This window comes from Vanessa tameamea, chromosome 2, assembly GCF_037043105.1.
Source record: "Vanessa tameamea isolate UH-Manoa-2023 chromosome 2, ilVanTame1 primary haplotype, whole genome shotgun sequence".
Classification (NCBI taxonomy): Eukaryota; Metazoa; Arthropoda; class Insecta; order Lepidoptera; family Nymphalidae; genus Vanessa; species Vanessa tameamea.
This window is the reverse complement of record NC_087310.1, coordinates 13273249-13294333: the sequence shown is the minus strand read 5'-3', so window position 1 is coordinate 13294333 and position 21085 is coordinate 13273249. Positions and strand designations below refer to the sequence as shown.

Below are 21085 nucleotides of genomic sequence, written 5' to 3'. Positions count from 1 at the left end.
TAAAGTCAGTCGCTCCCTAGATAGTATTTTAGACAAATAACAGTTTAACCGTGTTCTAAATAGTTCTTGTGCTCCGTTATATCGTTCGCTCGAAACAACTAAGATTTTACCTCCAAATGCACAGCACTGGCTCTTAATTAAGAATGAGTGCACGATAAAAAGGAAGCACTTTTATGTGAAAATATAAAGGAGAGTGTTTTAATCAACACACTCTATATACAAATTGTATTAAACAAGTACGCGTCTATTTTATGCACTACGTGTAATGATTAATCTGGTAATAAAACAAAAATGAATTAAAATGGATTGAAATAATGCTCGTAAGTATTTAACAATTATGCACGGTAAAGTATGTTTTTTAGCTTGCTTTATTTTATTTTTTTATTTCACCTTAAAATTTACGTTAAATATAATATTTATAAAAAAAAAAAATATTTCAGACTTAGTGACAATTCAGTAGGAGGTTACCCCGAATACGGTTGGTGCTTATGTAACAATCGCTCGCTTGGTATTGACAAACCTCCTACTGCCTGTTGCCACACTTGAAAATGAACATATAAACGTACATGGTCATCTAGTCGCTGATTTGACACGCCACAATCATCGTTTCGCTTATCAGATAAAAGGAATATTTAAATAAAAGACGTAACGTCAGCTTTTCATTTTTTGCATGAAATAAATAATATTGACTTCGATCTGAATAAGCGATGGGATGAAACATGCTGCCGTTAACGATAAAAGAAATTTTGCTTCCACAGTCCTTTTACTATTGACGGCATCTCCTAAAACGTCCCAGATAAAACCTTAGCACTAATATAATACGTAAACGCATAATTAAAACTCGCTTCCGTCACAGCTTCTAAATAAACAAAGTAAAATTATTAAATTTTAAATAAAAACACTATTATTTTCTCAAAAGCTTTCACTAATTGACATTTTCGTTTTGGTACAATTTTGTTCTTTCTCTGGTGCATTTTATTTGTAATGCTTTGATGTTTGAAACTCAAATTTCAGGATAAATATACAATTTTATTTATCGTCTGCACACTGTTGTATGAAATATTGTAATATATTAACCGTAGCTTTAAAATGTTGAAGCGTAATAAATTTTAATGACTTCTCAGCGGAACGTTTTACGCAAATTAAAAGCGTTCTCCTATTGATTAAAAAAGCTTTTTTAGGTTAACAATTTAGGACTTGATACGGATCGGTAGATTTGTTTAAATTATTCAGTGGAAATTCATTAGTTTTATCCACTCAGGATTTGGTTTTATTAACCTGGGTCATTGATTTTCTGTCTAGCTTTTGTTACTGTTGAGAAATTCGAATGGAACGATATTGATATTGTTCCTCTGCTTGCATATTAAACTATTCATCTGTTGGAAGTATTAAAATATGGATCTCAATTTGTCGAGGCTGTTATGATGTGTTGGACGGGTTGAACGAGAATGAACTGCAGTTAAACGCTTACGATTTTCTCATTGGTATAGTGCTGACGAGGGTTTTGATGGGACGTACCAGACCAACGTGGTGGTCAGAAACAACGGCAGTTGCCTGTACGTACCCCCGGGCATTTTCAAGAGCACATGCAAGATAGACATCACCTGGTTTCCCTTCGATGACCAACATTGCGACATGAAGTTCGGTAGCTGGACTTACGACGGCAATCAGGTACAGCGAAACATAGGTTCTACATTTTATTGCCATTGTTATAATTATCTGAATTAATCAAAGGGTTTAAATATTTAATAATGTATATTTAATAGAAAATACAATTTTTTCATAGAAAATCATCTACAGTTAGTACTTTAAATATTTTCGATAATGACTTATAGTTGGGTTGACATTTTTATGTTTCTATTTCACATTGAAAAAATATTAGTACTTATAGTAATTTTCATGTATTTATTTAAATGTCAAGTACTAATACAATTAAATTAAAAGCCAAGAAATTTAGTTTTAGTTTTACAATTATTAAAGCTATGAATTAAAATTAAAATGAAAGAGTCTCCTTAGAATAGCTTAGGTAAAATTAGGTACAGTTGACCATTAAGGGAATCATGTGATAAACCAGACGGATATTATATATCCTAAAAGTTTTGTATGTACTATTTTGCATGATGCAAATAAAAGAGAACAACACAAAGCACTTCCTAATAAATTATGTACCGATCTATATTTATTCTGCCATTCGGATACGCATATTAGAATAAATTATATTAAAATTAAAACCATTTCTTTAATAAATAATATAACATTGATTTCATAATTTAATGTTCTTATTAAAGAAATGTTTTTTTTTAATTTTAACTTACGTAGCAAATTTATTTTGTACATATAAATAGTATTTTTAAGCATGACGTCTGTTTACATTCTGTACAAATTAAAAAAAAAATGCCTGTGTATACACTATTTTTAATAACTTAAGTTTTTATCGAGATTAGTTTTTCTATAATTTAATACGTACTGATATATTATTTTTTATAAACTTTGTGAAATTCTACATGGTTTGTCTGTCGGATGAAAATTTTTCACTGTCGTCTTTCTGTATATATGTATATCAGCGTAAATCCGTTTGGCAGTTACTAGGATAATAATATAATTACCAGCATGTTTTCTTTATCTTTTAAGTTTTTATTGTTCATCGATTTACTATCCAAGTATTTACTAAATTAAGTTTATTAAAATTGTATTTATATTGTAATGTTTAATAAATTAGGATTGCGGATTGTGCATGTGTTTAAGTAGTAATTATATCGTAGTTTAGAACATTTTCAGTTTATTGACCTTTACTAATTACAATATGCACTAACAGCTGGATCTGGTGTTAAAGGATGAAGCAGGAGGTGACTTATCCGATTTCATAACGAATGGAGAATGGTATTTAATAGGTAAGATTTTGAACGTCTTCTAGTTACGTTTAGGAATGTTAAGTTTAGCGTATAACTTCTATAATGTCAGTTAAGTTCGGTATATAGAAGGTTTTATTAAGAAATGTAATTTTCTCAGGTATGCCAGGGAAGAAAAATACAATAACATACGCTTGCTGTCCAGAACCGTATGTGGACGTGACTTTTACAATTATGATAAGAAGAAGAACGCTCTACTATTTCTTCAATTTGATAGTCCCCTGTGTATTGATATCCTCTATGGCCCTTCTCGGGTTCACACTGCCACCTGATTCCGGGGAAAAACTAACACTTGGTGAGTATAATTTTAAAATTATTATTATAAATTACAAAGTTATTTTATAGTATATTGAAGTATGGCTCTAACTGATGTCGAGGAAGTAATGTTTAATGCATATACAATATGTGCCTTTATAAATATATGTAATAATTAGACGTAAAATAAGAATATAGTATGACTTTCTAGGACATTCAGTCAATAAGTATTTTATCGAATAAGTTGATGTGTTATTGAATAACAGGTGTGACAATATTGTTGTCGTTGACTGTGTTTCTCAACCTGGTGGCCGAAAGTTTGCCTTCTACGTCGGATGCAGTACCTCTGATAGGTATCGCGCTGTAGGAGGCGAATATGCGCATGCTTTTTCTAGATTTTATGTTTGTAACCCCGCAGGGTCCTTCTCTCGGCCCATTTTAATTCATATTCTCCATTTTTGGTGTCATCTGACTTTTGGAAATATTTTTTTCTAATATAAATATGAATTTGAAGTCCCGAATAAATGAAACATATTTAGTAGTGTATGCCTAAATATTGAATGTTTCTAGAACTTTGTGATGATTGTTTGTGTTAGATGTTTCCCAGTCCACCCATCTTTCAGATTTATCAAAAAGTAAGTATACAGCTACTTTTTCGTGCTTGATTTCATCACAATCATACGAATGACGATATTTTAATAGGGACTCGATGTATACGGTTAGTTGTAAAGTTTATTTAAATATAAAAGCGCGCATTGGAGAGTTGTGTCACACACGGTTTTTGTAAAAACGAAGGCAGTCACACGGATCGAATCCAAAACTACCTTGTAGGGTTAACTATGCTTTTGATTTCAGGAGTCACTATTCTTCTATCGCTGACGGTGTTCCTCAACCTGGTTGCTGAGACCCTGCCGCAGGTCTCCGACGCAATTCCCCTGTTAGGTACACTGTCCAGGCCAAAACTCGAATTCCTACCTCGAATTCCCCCGATTACTTCTGTTCGCAACCAAGAATCCGAAATGATTTTTTTATTTTATTTATTTAAGCTTTTAACTTTTAACTTTTTTTTTTAACACTTTATTTTCGTTCAATTATTTCAATATTTTTTTTTATCCTATTTAAATTGATATACTAAACATATTATTTTAAAACATTACAAGGAGTAAATTATGTACAGTAAAAAGTAGAATGGTAATTAAAATATCCTTTTCTTCGCAAATAATCACAGGTTTCTATGTTGTAACAAGTTTTGCTTTTGCCTGTCAATCAATAATATCACTTTACTGTTTTGAATAAATCTGAATAAAACCACTCATCTCATCGTAGCTAAAAGTTCTATAATGTAATTTGTTGTATGTAAAGTTCTATAAATAATTAATCTTGGAATCGATTCCGCACGTCACTACGATATAAGTACTCCATGTGTAGCGCATAAATATGTATTTTTCTACGATGCATAATGAGAAGCAAAGGCATGGCATGCAGGACCGGATTATCCATTAGGCAATTTAAGCAACCGCCTAGGGGACCCCGCATGGACTAGGGGACCCAAGACAGAACAAAAATTGGGAAATTTTTTAAACAATAAATGTCTCCTATTTAAATCGGGCGAAGGCATACCTTAGTAATATAGTAAAAAAAACATCGTTTTTATGAATAGAATTGCATTGTGGTAAGAATAAATGTTTTAGTAAGTTAATAAAGATTAAAGGGGCCCGAGAAGTGCATTGCCTAGGGGCCCCGACATGGTTAATCCGGCCCAGATGGCATGGTGAAATACACATGTTTATGTATAAATATAAGGTAAGTCTTTGTTATATATATTATATACATTATTATTATATATACGTAATCGATTCCATGGTTCCATTATTTGTGTTGTGTTATTTGTGTTTTTATATTTGAAATCGATAATTATTATCCGATTGCCGATCCTATAATTGTATTTTTGGATACTTGGAGGGTGGTTTGATGTGATTCGTTCGAATATATATTCGATACATTTTTGTGTTATGATTTAAACTAAAATATCTAATACGAATGTTAAAACAATAACTAAATAAAACTACCTAAAACAGTATCTGCATGAAAACTTCGTTCTATTTTTTTTATTATTTCACTTGTAACCTTTTTACCGACACAGCCCACGAACAGGTGTTTTCAAAAGCCGATACAAAGTGTCATTCGATATGGAATCAGACGTTAACTGATCTGCGTTACGAAACAGTTGTAATAAGACATTTATCATGGAATTGTATTGGTCTTTCCAGGTGTTACAATTCTCCTGTCGCAAACTGTTTTCTCTCTATTGGTGGGGCACGTCATCACTAAAACCTCTGAGGCGATCCCCCTAATAGGTGAGAAATTCGTGTTTGCTTGTGATTAAATTAAAATAATGATAAAAAAAAAACTGATAAATTAAATTAATATGTGAATAGATCTTCTAAAAATATATCAATAGGGAATGGTTCAGAGGAATTGTTTCTCAATTTACTTTAGATATATTTATTTGTAACATTTCCTCTACTCATTCCTTTATCGAAAAATTTTAACAACGACCTAAATAGTATGCTTGAATGATCTAATCTATCTAAAAAGTATAAAGCCTTAACCTTTTTTACTTTGAATTGCATTTTAGAAATTCAAGATGGAATTAATGTGCTTTAAGAGTTGCTAATGCTCGGAATGAGTATGGCGGCTACACAGCTATGTATGTTTAAATTCATCTCTGTCTTTCAAACTACCAAAAACCTCAAGGTACTTTCAAACTGGCCTCCAATCTTGATTAACTTCTTGTAATGTATTAAAATGATTTTCCCTTTTCGTTCTTCTTTCACCACAATTGACACCATTACCTTTTTCATTGATTGTCTTTTTTTTTCTTTCACATAAAGGATTGTAATTAGGATACAAATAACGCTACTTTGAGCATGTTCTTATTGTGTAACATAATAAATTTACATAATGCACAACTCTCCTTGATTTTAAAAAATAATCTTTATTATTAAATACATATAGAGTTGCTTTTAGATAAAAGTGAGCTGAAAACATTTCGTTAGCGAGGATCCAGCCTCCAAGTATCTTTTTAACGTACGTCTTATATATTTGTTTTGTATCCATGATTTTATATTGCAATAATGTTATTAGCCTTTTTTCCTAAAAGGGATATAGAATTATATAAAGTAACGTTATTTTAAATAACGGGTTTATAAATATATATATTTGTTAATTATATATTCCTTACTCTAATGATGTTATTGTTAAAGTGTTTTTTTTTTATTTACAATTCGTTTTGAAACATGATAAATTATTTTGTATTAAAATTAAAAAGTATTTTGATAATTCTTAGTGCTTTCTATTTATATTCTAATGAGTTAATATATATTAATATAATACACACTTTAAGTTTCGTTTCGCATTCGAATTATATATCAATAAAACAAATAATAATACGTAGAATAATTTAGAGCATGTTAGCTTGCACGCGATTTTGTTTAAATGTACATAGTTCAAATATAGAAAGTATGAATCTTCCTTTTTTTGTCTTGAAAAAATCTTATATATAAATTCAAAGTTAATGAGGTAATACTTAAAAGTACTTAATTTTCTCCTTATTTTTATAATTTCTTTATTCCTTTCTACTATTAAACTTTTAATATTAAATATCTGTGTAAATAATACAAGTTGTACATATAATTCCTTAAAAAATAAATAGATACATAAAAAAAAAAAATTAAAGCGTTATTTAATATTATATGTATTTGAAATTGTAATCTTCTGAATAACAGGGACTTACTTCAATTGCATCATGTTTATGGTGGCTTCGTCTGTGGTGCTAACTGTCGTCGTTTTAAATTATCACCACCGAACAGCAGACATACATGAAATGCCTCAATGGGTAAGACATCCTTTGGAAAATATATAAAATTGTCAGATTTTTTTAAATTTTAAATCCAACCTGTGTAGAAATTTTGGCGTTTTAGTTGTGCCAAGTATAACAAGGTCAATGCCACGTTGTGTACATCTGATATTTAAATTAGTAATAAGAACTAATTCATCTCCATCGTGTTTTGGTCTCTTGAACATCTGCTAATACAACACCAATAAGAATTTACTTTACTTTATTAGTTATTACCGGTAACATACTCGATGGAATCGATAATTGAATTCTAAAACTTACTGCCCTTGACTATAAAGCTTAGTATTATTAAAAAAATATAACAAAACAATTTGTTCGTTTAGATAAAGACAGTGTTCCTACAATGGCTGCCATGGATCTTGCGCATGTCGAGACCAGGGAAGAAAATAACTAGGAAAACAATAATGATGTCGAATAGAATGAGAGAGTTAGAGTTAAAAGAGCGTTCGTCCAAATCTCTACTAGCCAACGTGCTGGATATAGATGATGACTTTAGACATGTACCACCGCCACCAAACAGTACCGCGTCTACAGGGAACCTAGGACCGGGGTAAGACACTTTAAGGAAGAGCTGCTAGAGTATATATGTTTTATATATTCGGAGGTATTTGAAAGAAATTTGAATGAAATTTCAATTTTTTAATGTGTCGCTGAACGTGGGGAACAAGTCGATATTTTATTTTCCTGTTATGTTTGTTACACATTAATGAATTATTTTTATCATTCGAATTCTAGCAATTGACTCTTTTTAACAGATGTTCAATATTTAGAACGGATTTTCGTCGTTCGTTCGTCCGACCGTCGACCATGGAAGACGTCGGCGGTGGTCTCGGGAGCCACCATCGAGAACTACACTTAATCTTAAGGGAGTTGCAATTCATCACGGCAAGGATGAAAAAAGCAGACGAAGAAGCAGAACTTATAAGCGATTGGAAATTCGCAGCGATGGTAGTGGACAGGTAAATTTATGAAACCTTTAATAATTTTATTGTTTAAAGTCACAGTAGAGCGATAAGAATGTTAAATTTGTAGGTAATAAAATCACCTGAAGTTGTTATAGATGATTTATGTGATCAACAGGTTCTGTTTGTTCGTGTTCACGCTATTTACGATCATCGCGACGGTGGCTGTGCTGCTGTCGGCTCCCCATATCATCGTGCAGTGAACAGCGAACCTAGTCCCTTAATGCAACTACGAGAGAACTAATTTAGTTATAAAATGTAATTATAATTATGTATAGTAATATAATTAATTACATTGATACGTGGTTCAAACGCACACGTCTCTTAAACTAAGTCGAAAGACGGTAAACGTGAAAACTTTAAAACATAACATTTAGCTTAGTTAAGTCCAACATTAATATTATAAAAGAATTGTGATGTTGACTAGGGAGTAATACATATAAATGTTGACGTATAATTTGTTAAATATATAATTATATTTCTAATAAATACGGTTAAATATATGACTAAAATGTTTAGTTAAAATATTTTAAATGGCAAGCGTGAATCAGACTTACTTTGGTTCATTATATACAACAATCCGCATATTATTTAAAGTATTGATATCTTTTGATACATAAGAAATATATCTACTGTACTTAGGTGATTTTGATACATGATTTTTATTAGATTTCATTCTGAATAAAATAATTTCAGAGATTTAAAATCAATGGGAATGACTACATTTATCGAAGAATAATAAGACAGAGATGAGACAAATCCTTTAAGCAAATGAGGGATCACTATCGATGACATTACCGTAGGGAGTTAAGTAATGTACATAACATAAACTATATTAGAATCATAATAGATACAAGTACTGGGTCACGTTAAGGTTATTTTGTTTTGTAATATCATTCGAGTCGGTCGTTGATACTTGGATTTTCAGTCCAGATCTAGATACCGTGCGATATCGGGAATTGGGAACGTCTGTGGAATTGAACCAGATTAAATAAGTAAAAGGAACCAAAGTAACGGTAGAATAGGAAGTAGATACGCGTATAAAATAATTTTAAATGAAAAATACTTAAATTCGTGAAATAAATAAAATCGTGTATTAATTTAAGTTGTGGGTGAGGCGACTCATCTAAATTTTGGTACGACGTGTGTTGATGCGAATAAATAATTAGTATGAGATATGTTTAAATGAAAATACTAGATACGTTCGGTTGAATAGATGACCCTTTAAAAATAGTTGCAATGTATCACGCTGCTGAAGATTATAATGTATCGTGTGTATGATTTTATACGAAAAATATGTATATACAATGCGGGTTTAAAGTACCGTCATTTAGGTTTTTAATAGCAATGAGTATAATTGAAATGCGAAGCAACGTTCTAAATATGTAGGCGAATACCCAGGAGACAGCACGATTGTCACTCAACAGTATTTCGAAACGTTTTGCGACGTGTCTCTGATGTGCTGAGTGACGGTGCTGTCTTTGTTTCGGGTGAAAAATCCTTTAGCACTTACCGTAGTAATAGTAACTATTGTAATTTAGATAAATTACGTAATTATAACATTTATTCACGTCTTTATCTATGTCCGTTCCTCAATTTCGCTCTTATAGGTGTCGTGATAGCCTAGTCAATGTCGTGTCTCTTATTAATTAAGGCTACCGTGTTACTATAAGGAAGCTCACTAACTTTAGTGGTTTAAATAAAATTAAACGGAAATCGTATCATTGTGTTATTTCGAATCAATCATTAGTCTTTGTATTGATTGTGTTTTTGCTATAATTGAATTTTCGCTTCTATTTTTTCATTGTTTGACCGAATTGTTATTACAGTTACAAAATTTTGATTGCTTCAAAAGTAGAATGGGTTTTTTTTTTTTTTATATATTAAAATGTTTCTTAACTATTATTCGCATAATTAAATGATTACTTTTATCATATACTGTATGGTGCTCAGATTATATCAATATTGCTGTTTTCTTTGTATATAAAATAATTTAATTTCTGATTACTCGAATATTGTAAAATTGTAATTGAGAATTCTCATGACCTTTGTATTATCAGTAAATATAACAGTATTAATAAATTATATTCGTCTTCGCGAACGATGAAAAATAATAATCGATATTTATAAATTAGATTTGTTAGTGCCAAAGTTTAGGATTTATAAAATTGATTTAAGTTGGTTTTTTAGGATTATAAATTATAAAGGTAACGTTGAAAATATTATTGTAAAAATTAAAAAAAAAAAAAAACGAAATAGTGTATTTGTTAATATAATTTAAAGTTAACATTGTAAACACATCGGGCCGCACCTACGGGGTCATTCAGCCAATTTTAAAAGCTTAGTTTATTTTAAAAAATAAATAATTAAGAGGTTGTGAAAAGGTTTTAAAAGCCCGTAGGTTGCGATTCTATGTTTGATAAACTATACATTTAAAAAAGTGTAGAATTGAATCTACGTATAAAATAAAAAGAATAACACAAACGCCTGCTCGGGACCGGGTGGGATATAAACGTTAAAAGTGAACTGATGCATTACAACACTCTTTCATCTGCAGTGCTTTACTTTACATATTAAAAAATGCTTTTGCTTTAATGCTCATTGAATGAATAGTAATAATATCCACATTACGATCATTAAGTGCCACTTATTTAGAAATCTGTCAAACTCCGTTGCGAAGATCTTTTTAGTGAGGAATATGAAAAAATATTAACACTGGCCATATGAAATTTGTTTTTTTTTTTATTAATTAAAATAAACGCTATTACAAAAAAGAGGTTAGTGTCGAGCGTGTTTGTGGGTGATCATTTAGATAAAATAAGGAAATAAAGCTGCCATATTGACGTGTATTTTAAATATTTTGTATAATCACCGATTTAGATAAATACGACATTTGATAATATTCTAAGAACGCTTGTCGGTTATTTAAAAATATTTTTCGCAATTTATGCTGCCTGTACTTATAAAGGAACATTTCTTCATCATCAATTTAAATGTTTTTACTTCTACACATAACAATTTCATGCACTTATACCAAAATTCTTAAATGTATTTAAATTTGAAAAACATTTTGGTGTAAAATTATGTTTAATATTTAACAATATATGCGTGACGCGGTATTGTTTGTGTAGTATTTTGAAATAAAAACTTCACTGAATACCTCTAAATGAATTACAGTTTTCTTTAATTAAACTGATATAAATCATAAGAAAAAGATTTGATAAACCCTATGAAAACTCATTTTTATGTAATAAAAAAAATACAGATTATAAATTAAAAAAAAAAAAAAAAAAAACTACACAAACAGAACTATATATGCATATTGCACAACCGAAACTAAATGCTTTAATTATAAAACAGGTATTTTTGACTTTCATGTATATTTATCACTATTTCTGTATTTCTGATACCTGTAGTCTAAGATTTCACGATCGAATCTTTATTAAATATAAGGTTCGTATCTCATCAGCGCGAAATTATCGACTAATATTTCATTAAAATGTTCATGCATATTAAATTTATATATATAAGTAGTAATCATGCGTAATCAACACGAAAATAAAAGTTTTCATGGTAACTTTGAAGTACAGAAAAAAAGACATTAAGTCGTTAACCGAAAACATTCTGTTGTCGAAAATATTAAGCTTAATGCATATCTGATGTTGATTTTTATGTTTCGTAAAATTAATTTATTTGAAATATATTATGATGTTAAAAATATGAATGGATTTAAATGACTAAATAAAAACGATATACGAGGAAACGTTCTTAATTAATCGAATCTTAAATCAACACAAGGATTAATTAAAGATAAGACAATAAAATCATCAAAGCTAAATTAAGTTCCAAAGCAAATATCACAGATATTGGAACAAAAGCGAGGGATGCAATTACGATTAAAACGAGATAAGATATTGGATACACAGTTCATATGGTATTGGCTACTCCATACCGAACCGATGCCAAGTTTACAATTTCAATTCAATTTTAAGCAAATGGTTTCGTTAGTGAAAACATTTCGATGAATACAGGTTGAATTTTATAGATGATTTCGGTCTTTCATAAGTAAACATTTTGGGTCTCTCAAAATAATTAATCATAAATAAAGATATATGTTGATAAAAAGTTATTGACAAATGATTTCAAAGTTGCCATGTCTACGCGAAGCTACTTAAAATAATTTATTCCTTATTTTTATCTATGCAGCTTTTTTTGTAGTCATCACTCGTACGTGTAAGTTAAGACCGCACGTATTAGAAAAAAAATGTAAACTATGCAATGATTTAGACAGATTATATGACACCTAATTTCTGTAACAATTTTTGATTTTTCAAGTTGATGACTACAAAAATATTAAATACATTTAATCAATCAAATTCGATTATCATGATCACAATCACACATCGTATAATTTATTTTTCTATGCCTTCACATAATACTCCACATTGTGTTCCTGTGGCTTATCCATAGTCGAAAATAATTAATTAAAATTAATTAAAAAATATATGACTGCAGGTAAGATAAAAATACTACCGAGAGTAATGTAAGTTTTTAAATGAAAGCCCCTATGGAGGTTTTTTATAATAGTCGTCATTATAAAAATACAAAGGTAAATTTGTAAAGATTATTAAAAACTCAACGGGTAATACATTTATTCGTTAAATTGACTAAGTAGTATTCGATTTGTATAAAACTAAAATTAAAGCAATCTGATTTATACTAAAGAGTTGTTTTATTCACTTCTGTCAATCCTTTATCTATATAAACAAGCAACAAAAAAAATACATTTTTCTCTTCTGTTTGTCTACAAATTTTTTGTTTGATGGAAATATTTTATAAAAAAGCCTAGAAAAAAGAATTATGCTGATTAAATATTTTCCTTAAAATTTACAATAAGAATTGTGATCTAATGTAGACTAATTATAACCCGACTATTTTGCAAAGCGTAAAATAAAAATAAGCTTATTCTTGAGCCGACTTCTGAAACGAGACCAGTTTTATTAAATCTGTTTTGTTTTTTTATTTTGTGTTTTAGGTACTCGATATCTTTGGTCAATGCTGACTGATTTGAAAGCTCTTTTTATTGAATAGATGCCTATAGATTTTAAATTTAAATTAAAAAAAAATTCGCTCTTAAAGGTGATATCTAGGTCACGTTACTTTAAACTTTTTTTATTGAAATGTTAAACGGATGGTCACACGTGTGACCTGATGGAGTGGCATCAAATATTAATCATTCCTTAAATTATTAATGCACCACCGCCCTGGGAACAAAGATGTTATATTTCTTGTGCCTGTAGTTACACTGACTCACTTACCCTTCAAACCGGTACCTAACCAAAGTGTTTGCAAAAAGCCTAATCTATAATTGTAGAATGCCTATACTAGTACTGTTTGGAGCCAATATAAAATGGAGATTTTATAAAGGCGAGACATATTATTTATTTTATATATAAAACTCGAGTTCAAGAGTTACTGATATATATAATATATATGAACTTTATGAGATACTTTATGACATACCTTTGAATAAATTTATATGCTCTCTTTTAATTTTAAAATATTTGAAATTAAACTGAGTAGTAAAAACAAAATGTATCAGTCCAAACCGCGCATTTACCGTGAAGACTCTATTCTTTTCATCAGGGAGATGCAGGAAAGTAATTTACCAAAGGTTACATTTTTTGGTAACAAATGATTAACTTTGATTAAAAATCATACTTAACATACGTTATGACATTAATATAAAATCATATTAAGTTGCAATATCATTCGCCCGTTCATTATATTCGTTCAGACGTTTAAACGTGAAGTAACAAATATATGAATACACAATACCTTTAAACTAGTAGTATGGTATATCGTAATACTCTTTTAAAGTCGTCGCTGTGGAAAGATCCTCTTGAAGGTAAGATTGTCGGAATTCATTTCACCAAGAATTTTAACCACAAATGTGCTTAACAAATAGTTCACTAATTCTAACTTATTACAAGGTGAATATTAGAATTATTCCAACATAAAACTTGGTAACACTCATAACTAAGGAGCTCTAGGGATCGATTCATCCCGTCAGCAGCAATATCTCCCACACCTGCCGCCACGTCAGACTGAAGAATTAGAAAACGATTTTATTAAAATCTTCTTTTGTATTTTCTATTTAATATCAGTAGCATTTGTTTCAAACTTGGACGGAATGAAGATTGAATTGAAATTCAAAATGAAAAATTGTTGTGTTTCCCAATTCATCTTTTGGACGTGATGAAAACCTGGATAGTTCGAAAGTGATGAAATATGTTGGAAACATTCTCATGATGTGACAACTTTCAGGAAAGCGAGAGGAAAGGTATATTCTCTTTTTTTGTGGCATAGGTGGCAAGCCGGTTCATCTAACGGAAAGTTACTCTGACATCTGCAACACTGGTTGGTTTGCAGGTGTGCTGCCAGCCTTTAAGATATGTTCCCAAGTTTTATCGATTTAGAAAAACCGCAGTCCAAAGCTGGTTCCACAGAGTAGTTGTGCGACACAGAAAATGCTTTCAAAATCGTGCTGTTCTGGATATACCGACACCGAGGTATGGTGGATGAAATTTAAACTTCTGACGAGAGGACCGGGAGAAGGTGAACCGGGCTTTATATTATCATATACCACAGTAAGAATCTAATAAGCTATATTATTGATATGAGATATCAAATAGCAATCTATAAAATCAAATCCATATCTGATTTCTTTATGATATTAAAGAAACTTTAGAAATATACAATACAAAGAAATGTAACAAAGAACCCGTTTTCAAGATCCTTTCATTTAAATCAGTTATTTGTTCCATCCGTACTTCCGTCCGACTATTATTTTTATAGAACTATTTCCATAATATTCCATAATATTCCCTGTTGTTATTAGTTTCCTTGTATTGACTATTTGTAATCAAAATACTATACTGTGTATACATAATCTTTTAATATATTTAATTCATTGAAAAGAACTTTCATCACCGAAAATTGTGAATGAAATAATACATTTCGCGAGATTGTAAACTGTCGAAAGATTGTGAACGGAGAATTGTTGATGGATCGTAAACGGTTAAGTTGGTTTAGTGTTTTATAATTTAATTGAAGTCCACTTCAATAGATTATAATCTACCTAAAATAATGCATTTGATAGATAAGGTTTGATATTTTAAAGTAATCAAAATTAAAATTAAAAATCAAATTCCCGTTACATTGTTAGCTTAAACAAATAACTCGTTTGCTTATGTAAATTCATACGTGAAGTGCCCTTGTGTGATGTATTCCAATCACTGGCCGCGTCCCTAGGTACATGGTGTACGTTGCCGTTGATATAATTCGTACGATCTTATAACACTCTGAGATTATTCTGTATTACATTAATAATATTTTTATAAGAACATAATATTAAGAAATGTATGTTAGGCAAGTGACAGTATAATCTGACTTTCAATTTCGTTGCTTATTGTTTTAAAATATATTTAAGCAACGTAATTACAAGTACAAATATAACATAATATTTAGAAAAAATCGTGGTCATCCTCGGACATCGGCAGATTTGAAATATTAATATTGACAGTTCTTAAAAGAAGTTATCATTAGAGAAAACTAATAAATAAATAAATAAACAGATTAATTCATACTATAAATATTATATTTTTCTTATTAAAATAATTAATAATTATTACATAGTAATGACCACCTATGTGTTAACAATAGATGCTTAAAAAAAAAACGTTAATCTTGGATCACGGCTTCCTCTCTTTTTTAGGAGAACACTGGTAGCTTTTGACTTAGCTTCAGTTTAATCATAATTTATAGTTCTTTACAGGAAGACTCACCTCTCAACATACGCGGTTAGAAAAATTAGACTACTAATTAATATCGAAATAGCTTGGCTCATGGGATATTACTTAGGCTACGTATATTTAATCTGTTTTCGTACTACAAAAGGGAGCTGTGAATAGTCGTGCTATTAATAATCTTGGAGGTCGAGACGACCATCGGCACGCTTTTAAAAAATTAAAGGATTACTTACAGTTTTGTGACAATATATTTACAACAATGCTATGTATATTCAGTATAACATAGATCATTTTAATCGAATCAGTGATAATTGGTGTATAAACACGAGAAGTAGGATAAGCTAATAACGCCAAGTTTCCGCTTCCGTGAAGTCAATAAACCTTCCTGAGGCAAGGTATTCCTTTCTATATTGAAATTCCGTCGATATTTTTAACTTTGTCAATTCATAAATTTAAATCCTTACTTTAAAAAGTCATGAATAAGGAAAAGCATTACTCAACTAAAAATTAAAAATAGCACAGTAGTCTGGTATAGTTAGATAAATTTATTTCAAAAATAAATATACGTTATACAAAATTCAAACACAGTTTAGAGGTATCGGTTTACCTATCATTTTAAAATTCGGATGAAAATTTTACCACATCGTGCCGCGGAAATACGTAAATTGGAGGATGTTTGGGTTACGGATGGGGCAATTTGTGTATTGAAATATTTATTTTGAAAGTTGTAAATAAATTGTTGGAATTGTTAATATAAAAAGTAAACTAGAACAGCCTGTAAATGTCTAACTGCTGGGATTTTATCACTCTCGAGAAGAAGTTTAGGAGATCAGTCCAGCAAGCTGCTCCAACACGGTTTGATTATATATATAGAAGAATTTCGTCCAACACATGCAGGTTTCTTACGATGTTTTCCTTTGACGTTAACAATAAATAATTAGTATTTAGTGTTATATGACGGGACTTTTAAGTTAAGGTACTAGGTGTTCAAACGACTGAATCAGAACTATAATGGTTTATGAAAGGTAATAATTGAAAAGGAAAATAATAGCGCCAAAATGTTACTTTTGGAAAATCATTTCGAGAAAGATCTGACAGCTATCTTATTTTAAACAAGAAGGAATTCTTAAGAGAAATATTATGATTCGAGATATTTTATATTCTACGTAAACATTTGAAGTGTAAATATTTAAATCTGGTGGGAACCGCTGATAAACAGTGCACCAGATTATATATAAAATGGGTTAAGGATAGGAGGATGAATATGAAATGTTTTAAATATTTACAATTACATAAAATAAATAAGAAAACATAAGACGCGTGGTTATCTGGTCACCACTCCTCATAGCAGCTGGTACTGTAAGAAATATTAATAGTTTCTCATATCATCAATGCACCGCTTACCTTAGGACTTAAGATCCCTAGTTCCTGTAGTCATTGGCTCACTCGACCTTAAAACCAAATATACTTAGTATTGCTGTTTGGCAGTATAAAATATGATGTAACCGTATCACTAAGTAACTTCATAAAACTTGTCATAATTATGTTTATAATATTTTTTTAAGCTTTTTTATCGTCGCATCGATTTTGCCTGGCAATTGATTTATCAATACCGTTTCTATTTTTATGACGTCATAGTGCATTTAAATATAGAACGAGTTATTATTTGAATTTGGTAAAAATACTATTTTTAATTATTTCTCCGTCTAATTCATTAGCTGTCTTGTTTTAAGGTATCTGTCATACTTTTTACAATGTATGTGCTAAAATTCTTAAGCGTACACGGAAAAATAAGATCTATACAAAATTGAATCTCACACAAGCTTGGGACTATCATGACAAGAAAAAACCAAGGCATTTTGAAGTAGGTTTATTTTAAATCTTGGGCATGTCAGAATGCCCTCAAAATATATTTAAAATCCCTAAAATTCTTCTTCGTCTGTAATGAAGTATAAAACGTTTAATATTTGTATCGTTAAAACCATTTATAATTTAAGTAAAATATTGAATAATAGGTTACATATTTTAAAAATGGTTACATATTTTATTAAATCAAATTTTCTTAGAATATCCTTAATTGAAAAAAAATATACGGTAACAAATTGCCAATAAATTATTTTAATATTTTCCTTTATTGTTTTGAAAATATAGCGAAAAAATTATTATCCTATAAAATAATTTAAAGATTAATACAAAAAAATATTGTAGTAAAAAAAAGCAAGCGTTCTTTTAAACTCGGAACGAAGAATGATTATATCTAAAGGTGTGTCCTGACCATAGGACCCTGCGTATTAGTCATTCGAATAAAATATTGACATACATCAGTTTTCGGAAGAATTTATTGAAAAAAAAGTCGCAATGTAATGAAATTTCACGTGATATATCAGCGAAATGGTGGTTCCACGCCGGGATATAACTTTCCTATGAATTATAAGACGTTATTCGTTTTATTTATGATTTCATTCGAGCAGTGCCTCGTATATACTATTTTTCTGACGTTTTTCTAAAATTGGTTACTTCTATGTGTACAGTAAGAACTAGATATTCCAGTGAATAGAGTACGTGTATTTTAATCGACGCTTGTGGGATAAATTCTTGGAAACCAATGTTATCATGTGGTAAATTTTTGTTTGAAATTCATTGCGTGCTCGGCGGTGAAGATAAACAACGAATATTCACGCGTCGAATAAAACACCCCAAGTTTATCTGCCAACTTGCACTGGAGCAGCGTTGTCGAATGAACGAAGTTCGTTTGAACAAGAAAAGTTGTGGATGAATATTGGGAGATGATTCCTTTGCCCATATATGGACAACGAATATTGATAGGCTGTGACTTTATTTGTATGTGTCCATACGATTTATTTACTTCTTCGTATCTAAATTAGTATTTCTGCGTTAAAGCTTTCGAACACATTATATAATAGGAATAGGCTTGAGATGCTATATTTGGTGCGAAAAGCAATTAATTTTGCTAGTGAAGTTTAATCTTAATATAAAGCCGATCCAAACCAAGATGTTTAAATAAGCTATGAGCTAGTTAAGCATATCTGACGTCAATATACTCCATATTTAGAGTTTGGTTTTTTTCCAAAAAGAGACCTGTCTGGAGAAAATGTTGAAAAGGTTAAGTCACATGTGGGGCTGTCTGAGTAAAGTGACTATTATAACTAAACGCTTGATTAAAATTATAGGCATTCAAGTTTTTTGTATTGCCTTTAAACTTCCGTCAGAAGTAATAACTCAGCCATCTGCGATCTCTTCAGCATATTGTATTCAGGTTTTGGTCTCTTTGCAAATTTAGTACGAGTGTAAATGTTCTATTTTGACTAACAGTAAAACTAGTTAAACTATCTGGAACTATCGAGTTAACGATGAATTATTCAGTCGAGACTGTCGAGAGTCATCTTTGAAATTAGGTTGCCTAGGTCTCGCAGGCTGAGATGAGATTTCGGTTCTCGTTATTACTATTACAACGCTACGTGAGACAGTTGAATTTATGGCCTCGAATTTTCGGTGGAGCTATATCAATAAGATATTTTTTTTCGATATAAATATATTTCTATTTAATGATATCTTTATTCGACGAACTCCTGATGGATTCCGTTCACAGCAATTCTTAAAGGCAGTCTAGCAAACTGGAAATATAGGTTATTATAGCATAGTTAGTCACCACCTTAATAGATTGGCATTGTAAGAAATATTAACCATTTCTTACACTACCAATGCGCTCCCAACTTTGGGAGCTAAGATGTTATGTCCTTTATGCCTGTTTTTATAATATAAAGAACAGGAATAATAAATGAAATTTCGTGAACTTCCTAGACCAAACGCGTCATTCCCATACCTGATATCAACTCTGATTCAATATTTTTATTATCTGCATTTAACTTTATTGGTCATTTATTTTCACAGAGGATTTATAGTTTCATGATGACATTTATGGATAGTTTTTATTCCGTAGTCATTTAATAAATCTGTGACAGGGAAGTGTTCATGAAATATTTTTATAAGCTTAATCGATGTGAAATATTTAGTGGATAAATGCCCTATTACAATTTTTTGTATCTATTTTTGTATGTATGTTTTGTGTTTGTATTAGTGATTTTTCTAGCATATATTTTGAATCCTGATTATGATGTCGAGTGTGAAATATTTTTTAATCGAATCAAAAGTTTTATTAAGTTAACGGTCCGTAAATATAAAACAAACAAACCATAAAAAATCTCTACTTTTAAGATAATACGCAAGTAGTTTCTTCGTGAATTGTCTAAAGCGACTACTAAGCTCGTTGACTTAATAACTAAAGTGTCTATAAATATTTCACTTGTGGACTAAACCCTCTTCTCTTATTTTTTGAGGAGAAGGATTATATTTTGTTCCAGCACGCTGTTCCATTACGTATTGGTAAATACACCTAGGGCAGTATTTCATTCGAATAATGCAGTACATTTATGTACATAAACTATAACACAAATTAAGCACACGAAAACTCGGTGGTGATTTCCAAAGTTCGGAAGAAATATTTTTGGTTAATATGCGTAATATGGTCATCTGACATAAAAAAATTGAATTAATATATTCAGCTTTTAATTTAATTGAACCAGTTGTGTTTGATACAATCAGAAAAGAATTTATATCTTAGTCCAGATTTATGAATGTATTATATTTTGTACAGCAACAAAAGCGATCAGTCACTGTGTGTCCGCCCATTTGCCTTCCATGTATGTATTAAGAAATTTTAAAAAAGAAATCAATGAATGACCCCTAGTCATCTCTGTATCTCAGCGATTTCATTATTTTAAAACGTCCTCAGTACAAGAGCTATTGGATGAACATTATATAAAGAATAAAAACGTTTATTATTAAAGCGTCCCGTTATTCTGTCTATCCATCAGCTTTTATTAGCCTCTAAGTATTTATTAAGCGAAGAACGACCTGAAAATTCATATTACATTTTGTATTCCATGAAATATTGTGTCCTCACTTAAAAAATCTTATAGAGTGGCTTTACGTGTGTTAAAATGGTAAAATTGTAATCAATATATAAAGGCTAAGAAATAATAATGTCTTCTGGTATTTTCCCTTGCTGAACACACCAAACTATTTAGACGTCAATTTGGCTTTACCTTCGAGTCAAGTCAATTTAAATATTCCCGTATTGTATTATATCCAAAAGCCAGTTCCAAATGCTGATAGCTGCATTCTTGAATATAAATTTTAATTCGGTTT

The 21085-nt window shown here is 30.3% G+C and overlaps 1 protein-coding gene across 25 annotated transcripts in view; it reads left to right on the top strand.

The window, feature by feature from the left end:
• Positions 1 to 9882, top strand: part of LOC113394061 (neuronal acetylcholine receptor subunit alpha-7) — a 105273-nt gene extending 95391 nt beyond the window's left edge. For 4 of the 25 annotated variants that reach the window (XM_026631242.2, XM_026631238.2, XM_026631239.2 and 1 more), the window contains 8 exons: positions 1491 to 1671; positions 2816 to 2891; positions 3010 to 3204; positions 4020 to 4106; positions 6953 to 7062; positions 7407 to 7633; positions 7854 to 8042; positions 8164 to 9882. In XM_026631242.2, the coding sequence (XP_026487027.1) occupies positions 1491 to 1671; positions 2816 to 2891; positions 3010 to 3204; positions 4020 to 4106; positions 6953 to 7062; positions 7407 to 7633; positions 7854 to 8042; positions 8164 to 8248 (1150 nt within the window). In that variant the 3' untranslated portion in view covers positions 8249 to 9882. Of the gene's footprint in view, positions 1 to 1490; positions 1672 to 2815; positions 2892 to 3009; positions 3205 to 3430; positions 3518 to 4019; positions 4107 to 5434; positions 5522 to 6952; positions 7063 to 7406; positions 7634 to 7838; positions 8043 to 8163 lie in introns of all 25 variants that reach the window. The other 21 variants (XM_026631241.2, XM_026631235.2, XM_026631236.2 and 18 more) reach the window with 8 other exon arrangements.
• The last annotated feature ends 11203 nt before the right edge of the window (positions 9883 to 21085 follow it).